The 9,060-nt window shown below is 41.6% G+C and overlaps 1 protein-coding gene across 1 annotated transcript; it reads right to left on the bottom strand.

Moving 5' to 3' along the window:
* Nucleotides 1-409: 409 nt before the first annotated feature.
* Nucleotides 410-8,908, bottom strand: chpt1 (choline phosphotransferase 1). The gene is made up of 8 exons (XM_069715819.1): nt 8,393-8,908; nt 5,955-6,102; nt 5,671-5,812; nt 5,460-5,544; nt 4,864-4,995; nt 4,599-4,757; nt 4,351-4,476; nt 410-2,148 (listed from the first exon to the last, which is right to left on the bottom strand). The coding sequence occupies exons 1-8, from the start codon at nt 8,630-8,632 to the stop codon at nt 2,032-2,034; spliced, it is 1,149 nt and encodes a 382-aa protein (XP_069571920.1). The 5' UTR covers nt 8,633-8,908; the 3' UTR covers nt 410-2,031.
* Nucleotides 8,909-9,060: the final 152 nt, after the last annotated feature.

Raw genomic sequence — 9,060 nt, 5'->3', positions numbered from 1 at the left:
TCCCCCTCCAAACGTGTCACATGGTTTCATTTCAACAAATGCAATCAAATTAACTCGCATTTTAGTGAATATAGATTTGTAGCAGAACTTTTTTTGTCTTTTTCTACATCATTAATTCTCTCACGATCCCCCGGATTTATCTTGTGATCCTTTGGGTGGAGTCTGTTTCACAGTTCAGGAACCACTGGACTGAATACTAATTGCATATAAACCTAACGCTCCAACTCAACCAGTTACACCTGCAAAATATTGCTCACACATTGGTCATAGGTATTTAATATTTTTTATCAAATATATTTTCATTCATTCATTTTTCTGCAGATCAAGCACAATTTGCTGATTCTTGAATGCAGTATTTCTACACTGGTATTGCAGTACTTTTTCCACTATAATGAAAGTGCCAACCAAATGGATGAAAAATATTTTCTTTATTACAATCTTTTCCACTCACATCTGTTAGTAGAAAGGTGTCTCACTGTATTACTGAACAGTGCAACAAGGTGTTTGGAATCAAGGTTTTTACATGTCAATGCATAGTTCCAGAGTCCATCCATAAATTATGCAAAATTATCTTCTCAGGATATGTCCCTCGTTAATGTCCATAATCCTGCGGGAGCAGAATCAGAGAGGAAGATGATGTGGTTTTTCAAAGTAAAATCAAGAACACCATTTATTTTTGTTTTTGTTAAACCCTTAAATAGTTAACCGGGTCGACAGAAATATCCCTTTTGATCCCGAAGAACCTGAATATGTCAGATTACAATTTTTCAGTCATACTCAATCATTATTTAACTACTGATAATCCAACAACTCTTCAATTACCAAATGATTCACTCACCTATACATGACAGACATAAGTGAAGAAACTTCATAAGTGAACAGTTAAAAAAAAAAAATTTAAAAAAAAAAAAATTCCAGTAGCGTTGTTTTATTATTACGGTTGTTGTATCTGTATGACACTTCAGTGAAAAAATAACAAACAAAAACACATACAAAGCTGCTTTAAATATTCACAAGTTAAACAGTAATTACAACAAAAATATTTAAGGCGTCTTCAGTTCATTTCTGTACAATCACGCTTAATTAAGTATTAGCCCTTCAGGGAGAAGAACAGAGAAAGCAGAACGAGTCGAGTGTTAATGCTTCATCAGTCAACAGCGCCGTGAAGGCCGGAGTAGAGGTGTTTATTTTATTTTCCAGGACTGTAAGGTGAGATGAGTAAGAAGAAATAAACACATCAGAAATCGCGGAGGTGTTTGTGAGCGCGGGCCAACAGAAGGCCTGTCGTCGTTTTTAGCATTAACACGTGACCGTCACCCCTCCACGTAGCTCGCTGACAACCCGCCAGTCCACATTGGAAACTTCATTGGAAATTATTTGAGGTTTCAGAGGTCATTTCAAAAATAAAAAATAAAAATTCAATCTGTATTGTCAAGCCCTGATTTGTTTCAGATCGAGTCGCATTCATTTAGCAAATAAAAGAAACACGAGTTTCAACAGGTAATCTGTTTAGTTTTGGCATATATCAAAGACATTTGACTTATTTACCGATGATTGTCGTATATTTATAAATATACGACAATCCATCATGAGGACGTCTCTCAGTTTAAAGCAGATAAAAATGCTTTGATATTTGCCGAAGCTATAAAATACCAGTTAAAAAGAAAATATTTTGGTATTTATGTTGAAGGAGCAGGAAGTGTAAAGAATGTCCCTTTTATGTTATCTAAATGTATTTTCTGACAACATGCACTGATGTTTGAATTAAAATCCGACTGGCTTTTACAGCCAATCGGGATTTGAAGGGAAACATTCGAATTTTCGTTCACTAGATCGATGCCTTTCAAGCTTTTTCTTTTGGTTTGTAGTGTCGAGTTGGTTTTGTTTTTCCATCTGGTGGCAGATTTAATCAGAAGTGGTGACTTTGTTGAGGCTGCAGTGGCTCAGGGTCGAGGGTCTCCTCTCGTCGTCTGCTTTCAGGAGCGGGGAGAGATCTGCGTCTCCCTTCGCCTCCTCCCGCCGGGCAAGCCGTCAGTCGCGGTGGCCGTGGCCCGGCGGCGTGATGCTGAAGACTTGTATGCGCAGGTGGGAGGCGATCTCGAGGCACACGCCTGTACAGTAGCGGGTGAGATCCAGAAGAGACAGGATCTGAAGACAAGGTGGGATGGATAAGAAAAATTAGTAGCTGGATAAAAAATTGTACAACGTGAATTTTTTTTTTTTTTTTTTTTTTTTTAAAGCAGGAACTATGTACAATATGAAAAAAATAAATACCGTAACTGGAAAAAAAAAAAAAAAAAATCCAAAATGGATCTGTAAATAAAACGCTTAGAAGTGCACCTTTTTATTTGTAATAAATTGTTTGAACAGACTTACTGGCCAACATTACTGATCCGCTGATAAATATGTGCACTTCTAGGAGACATTCATCCAATAATTAATTTTAGTTGTAAATAATCCATTATTTACACTTTATGTGTAACTGACAGTTATTTGATTATTTTTTATATTGTTTGATGTCAGGTGTTTATTCAGTTTCTACACTTTTCAATGTACTTTTTCAAAAACATTTTTTTTTTTATTTTTTATAAAATTCTTCCTGATTCAGATTGTATCATGTCATAAAATGTTGGCTTGTTTCAGAGGGTGTAATACAAATAAACTTTATTATCATAGAGTAGTTCATGTAAAGTTGTTATGCACAGAAAAAGGCCTGACTGAAGTCTCGCTTACACCTTCGCCATCTTTACAGAACAGACGTTTTCACAGCACACGTGTTGACTCATCCTCAGCAGGACAACAGCAGGTGGAACTGATAACACTAACGATGGATTCGGTCTCCTTTGAGTGTCTCCGTTAGGAAAGCCAGTGAGCCAGCGTGCACAATGGCAGGCGTGATTCATGTTATAAGCAACACCTGCGCTTTTTCCTGCCGTGACACGTCTGCTGTGAAAAAAGGTCCGTTTGCACACCGAGGTCGGCTCCACCTCGATTTAACGAACTGTGTTGGCAGCTCAGTTAACATCAGCTGATCTACAGCGGGAAATTACACTAGGTCTTGTGTAGTCAAGTTTGAATTTGTTCATTTAAGTTCTCTTTTAAAACGCTGTTCATTTAAGTTCTCTTTTAAAACGCTGTTCGAGTATCTTCACAAGTTAAAGGGTTACAGTTTATGACTACGACGGCTGTAAAGGTCACCTGACCGACAGAACCATCCAAGTTGTTCTTGGAAACGGTTTTGGAAAACGTGGAAGGTACGCTCAAGAAATACGTGGCAGCTGATTGGATGAACCATCTGTCCATCACCATCTAACACTAAATCAGATCATTGTTGTTTTCAAACAAACAGATGCTTCTTGTTACCGTCCCACTAATCCGTGCCTGTACCTGCTGGTCGGTGTTGGACACAAACGCGTAACTTGAAGCCTGACCAGGTGGATTCTCAGGGTAAGAGGTGCCTCTAAAGAATAAAGATTTATTGTAACCCATGTTCATCTTCCACATGAAAGCCGAACAGCCTGAAACCACGAAGGTTTGGAATCAGAGTTGCAAAGCGAGGAGAGACAACAAATGCGTCAAAGAAAGGTTTATCTCGAGTCATGTTGTCGGCTTTAAAGAAACCGCGTGCTCTTTGAACCACAGGTGTAACGAGTCTTTGATTAGATGGAAACCTGCAGAGCTCAGAGTCCCGGGACCAGCACTGAAGACTTTATTGTGAATTTATGAGTCATCAAGGGTGTGCGTTTGACTTGTCCTCCAAGTGTTTAACTGGGACTGCTGTCCACACCCGGTTCAGTAAGCTGTCACGGAAACGCTGAATTGAATTAGGTGTGCGAAGAAAATAGAATAGTTCCTTGTGTTTGTTGGGTGCGTCGTGGCTGCTGCCTTATGAAGCAATGAAATACAGTTAAATATAAAACCATAGAAGCCAATGGGGAGAATTTTTTTAAATTTATTTAAATATTTACTTTGTGTTTTAATTTAGAAGAGCTCCTTGAGTAAACACACTCTTCATTCTGCCCAGAGCTGAATGAAGATTCACTTTACAGCTGAAATGGAAAAACCGTCTACTGATAACGGTCATATAGATGCGATTTATTATCAAGCACCCGGCGATAAACTGTACACAAGCTGCACTTGGTGCATGCCGAGTGGTGATCAGTGGTCGACGCTGTTTAGGTTAATATCGGTTATCAAGTTCAGTTTGCTTGATATCAGTTTTATAACTGCTTCTGTTTCAAGGTGCATTGCAGAAAGTTAAGTGTTTTTTTTTTTTTTTTTTTTTTTTACTCAGGACTACAAGGCAGGACGTCTCAACTTTATTGAAACAGTTATATAAATAGTACTGACCATGGCGATCCAGAGGACTATGTGTTCGTTGATGAAGCTGTTGAAGTACTGGTTGAGGAAGAGGAGGCCGGGCCCGATGAAGGCTGTGTCTGGGAGGTGTAACTCGCTCTTTGTCATGTGCGCTACCTGCAGAGGAGGTACATGACATACAGAAAACAAAATTAAATATAATCTGGGCTAATTCATACAATCAAATGCAAACAAAGGAAAGACGCCAGCCTTAAAATGGAGACCAAATCTGAACGTACCACCAGCTTGTTGGAGATCTTGGCGATGACCATGCCGAAGGTGAGCAGGTATAGACAGGGGTGGTGCTCAAACAGGTGGCTGGACGACTTCTTGAAAATGATGAAGGCTAACGTGAGGATGAGGCCGATGTGCAGACCAGGAGTCAGCACGCTGGTGTCCTAAACAGCAGGACTGTTTATTAGGCACGTTTGTACGGAATATAATCTGCTCCACACACATTCACGACGTTAGAATAATTTTACATCTCTGGTTCGCGCCACTTACAGCCACTGTGGAGCCATTTTTTCCGACCCCTCCGTTCAAAATGACATGGAAGTAGTTGTAGCAGGAGTACAAGGCGCCCCCGATGATGCCCATGATGGGGAAGACGTACAGCTTCACTCCAATGACGGGCAACTACGGAAACAGGTGAGGGTCAAGTTAAAGAGAAGACAAAAAGCATTCTCCTCATAGAATAAGAAAGGTGCTTATGTGAAAGCTGCAGCATGCCGAGCGTGATGGGAGGGCAAAGCAAAAAAAACAAAAACAAATGCGGATGACATCATCAGCTTTTTGAGCCAGATCATGTCCAATAGATGACCTGTTGCCATGGCGTTAGCTACCCATATTTACCTTCTCACTTCTCTCATGTGATGTTAAGTCAAGCCTCCAAAGGCAGCACAGAGTAAAAGTAAAACACAAATTCTATTTAAAGACTAGAAGAACGACTAAAATCTAAGAATTTATTCAATCAAATTGTTTATAGCGTGAAAACTAATGGAGAAAACCGTTGAACTATTCACTGAAGGTGAGATGAAGGTGTCCCTGTGTGTACACTAGTTGTGAAGGTGACTGTACAAAGCAGATTGGTCTCAGGTTACCGTGATTTGCCAAAGGCTCACGCCTCCGAAAGCCGACATGATATACATGATGATGATGGCGATCTGCACCTCTGTGACGTCAACCCTGTGCAGAATTTAACAGGGAAGAGTGAGATTAATAACATCATAAAAGGTCTGCGAGTTAAACAAGAGCAGCACAGCGTCTGTGTCAACACTGGAAACCTTCAACACCAGTGAATGCGTGACTTACAGGCCGAAGCGGAGGGTCCCGGACACGTAGGTCTGCCAGTGGGCGCAGAAGAACATGAACATCCCGATGAAACCACAGAAGAACATCCAGTGCGAGTACGTTCCTATTCCACATGAAATGCATGTCCCCACGGCGACAAACACTGGAAGATCAAAACAGAGGCGGAGACAGTCAAATTATGAATGTCCCGTTGCTGAAAATGAAACCTTGCGCAATGTTACGTTGTTTTTAAACAGACGGAAACAGAGTGTAGGTTTTTCGCGGCCCAGTGAGCGGTGAAGCACCTGTGGAGACGGCGTCACAGCCGTGGTCGAAGAGCTCCCCGAGCGCCGAGCTGCTGTTCGTCCTCCTGGCCTGTTTCCCATCGATAGCATCCAGAGACTGGTAGATGAAGAGGCCCAGAGCCGACAGGAAGAAGGCCCATGACGGAGCCTGAACAACAGCGAGGGAGAGACAGAGACAGAGAGATTGTTATCTAAAGACAGCCCTGCTCACAACAAGGACCTCAAATTTGTCCTTTGGCAAAACAGCTGAGTTCTATTTTTATTTATTTGAACTATTTTGACAACTCATTTGGTTGTGTGAGTCATTTTTCTGAGTAAAAAGTAAAAAAAACAACACAACCCCGTTACAATCTCTCAATTGTGAAGTTTTTCTGCTTTTCACTACTTTTAACCGGATATACATTTGGTTTTGAGACTGTCGGTTAGACAGAGGAAGACATTTGAAGATGTTGCCTCAGACTTTGGGAAACCGGGATGGAAACCTTTCACGATTCTCTGACACTTTATTGACAATAAACAATCTAAACAATAATAATTAGTGTAGTAAACAAAAATAATAGATCGTTGCAGTCCTTAAGCAAATGGCTATTTAACTACTTGCAAATGTTTAATATTTGAGTCTGCATTTAGACGTACTGATTGTGAACATAGTATTATTTGATAGTTACTCCCCAGATACCAAATGACTTAGTTTTGTGTGTTTTACCACTTTTTAACATATATATTTTAACACTATTTTTAAATTTCTTGCTTCTGCTGTATCTGAACTCTAAATCTAAATTGATCACAAAGAAAGATTGGTCAGTATTTAGGACGTTCTGACGTGGCTAACTATATCAGTCTGTTTAATTCACGTGTTTAAGTAGTAGTGGGATTTAAAATAGTACTTTAGTGTGTCAACGTCCAAACACCACATGTACTGCGTCTGTGTGTACTATCTGAAGGAGAGATTCCAGCTGACTGTACTAGGGTGGAGGATATGGACCATCTGGGCACAAGTGTCGGCCAACGCACTGTTTACCGCTACAATGAGTGTGTGCGCGCGCGAGCATTTGTGTATTTGAGAAATAAGAGTCTGTGTTTCCAGAGAGATCAAGAAAATATGCTGTCCCACGCTGTCCGAAGTATTCGGATTCAGCATTTTTTTTTTTTTCTTCTTCTTCTTCTTCTTCCTGGAAGTCCATTTCCTGAATGCCTCTTGGCCTGGAGGGGACAGAGTCTGCTTGGTGAGCTCTGCACTGTGTCCATGGGTTCATATGCATTCCTCTAATATGGACTTGTTTGCACAGCCGTGGCACTTTACAGCCCCCTGAATAAAAAAGTGGATATTGGCCAAGTGGGCTTCAGTCAGTTCTGAATAACAGTGCAGACTTGACATGCCTCTGCAGTTGTGGAATGTGACAGTAACAGCATGCTGCAAAGGACTTTTGATTAGGTTGGGAGGTTCTCATGGTTGGACTGGGCAAAGATGTAAATCTGATAAACACGCGTAACTGTGCATTTCCTGCTGGAGCCACCGTTGCACAGTGGACCTGCAGACACAGGATTACAGGATCATAGGTCAACTTACATGCAGCAAGGCACATTTCTAAATTTTAGTTAACTCTATTTAGGTATACGAAGCCGAGACTACATTACAGGCTATTTAAACGGGTCTATTTTTAGTTCACCCTTGTGCAAACACTGCACCATTGGACCTACATGCTAATTTGAATAACTCCTCAGTGTTGCTAAATCGGTTAGCTCCCTCCCTGACGTCGGCCCCTGAAGAACAACGACACTATTTTGTTTTGTTTTTCTCTTGAATCTCTGTTTTGCCATCAACAACGCTGCATCACATGAGGGCGGACACACAACAACAACGTCAACGCTGTCAACTTTCCAACAACGTAGGGCGAAAACACCACATGACCGCACGTCTCCCCCCCCCCCCCCCAATACAGTTCTCCTGGAGAGAGACCACGTTACGCCAACAAAACAGACGATTTAAAGCGTCCTTGCTCGTGTGTGCCCATTCAAACTCAGCATCTTGTAATTGAACGTTTTCCTTTATCACTGGGAGACGGCTTCTAATTCGGCTTACACTGTTTTATAAAAAGCTATCGTTCATTTCCAGAATTTAACCATTTGACATTGCCCTAAAATGCACCGCCGAGGGCGTTAGCGAACATAGTGACCCCATTAGTAAACTGGAAATCGTATTAAATTAAGAGTAGCTGTAAAGCTCAAATACATGCCGAATTAACAAGTACTTTATTGATTTTGGGGGAAAAAAAAAAAACTTTAATCCCAGCTTTTGAAGCGTGTGGAGTTTGCAGGCGGTCACGTAACCTTAACCTGCGCAATTTCTGAATGGAGGACGGCGCTCTTCCCATACTGGAGCGAAAGCACATAATTGTGGGGGGATAAGTCTTCGCCTTTGTAGAAACTTTACTCACCTCCTCTGTTGCCGTGGGACAATAAAACACGAGCACCACCGTGGAGAGGATATTGATCATCAGTCCAACAATAGTCAGCGTGTTTGGTGCGATCCATGTCGGTATTTGCTGCACAAGCCAGTTCCAGTAGATCTGCAGCGGCGGCTCGAACAGGGACCGACCGGAGGCGCTGTATTTATGCTCCTCCAACCGCTTGAGTTGCGCGGGTGACAGCGGCTCTGGCCACAGGAAATGTGGCATTGCTTTTTTTTTTTGTTTGTTTTTTTCTGCCTCGTCACTCCTCAAAGTAACCGAAACAACCTCTCCCCCTATAAAAAAAAATCCCGGGGTAAGCGGCTCGGAAGAAGGCTACGCCGTTTTTAATCGGTCGACTCCCGAAAAGTAGCAGCTGATTTGGTCATTTTTTTTTTTTTTTTATAGCCGGGCGGCAGACGAGGCCATTTCCACGGCGGAACCAAGAGATGTCGATAGTCTGTGCGTTTCTGATCGAGGTTGCGTCTCGGCAGGAAGAGACCGTCCGGAAGGAATAACGTGGCTCGCAACCGGGAAGTTTAAACGAGCAGCGCCTCCAACGAAATAAAAAAAAAAAAAAACAGTGTGGGAAAACATCATGACTGCGCTTGCAATACAGTACAGTTGTGTTTTCTCATTTGGCTCGTACAAATGTA

Source organism: Brachyistius frenatus, unplaced genomic scaffold (genome assembly GCF_029030835.1).
Source record: "Brachyistius frenatus isolate BFR_SWC_R1_liver_20210118 unplaced genomic scaffold, ASM2903083v1 Contig_148, whole genome shotgun sequence".
In the NCBI taxonomy this organism is placed as follows: domain Eukaryota; kingdom Metazoa; phylum Chordata; class Actinopteri; family Embiotocidae; genus Brachyistius; species Brachyistius frenatus.
The sequence above is the reverse complement of the archived record's forward strand: the minus strand, read 5'-3'. Positions and strand labels throughout refer to the sequence as shown.

Bases quoted from the DNA above. Each gene is read 5' to 3' on its own strand.
- chpt1 (XM_069715819.1), bottom strand. From the start codon at position 8,632: ATGCCACATTTCCTGTGGCCAGAGCCGCTGTCACCCGCGCAACTCAAG. The intron at 4,758-4,863 runs GTAAGTGGCGCG...CCTGCTGTTTAG, and splicing joins AAAATGGCTCCACAGTGGCT to GACACCAGCGTGCTGACTCC. The intron at 4,477-4,598 runs GTACGTTCAGAT...CCTCCTCTGCAG, and splicing joins AGATCTCCAACAAGCTGGTG to GTAGCGCACATGACAAAGAG.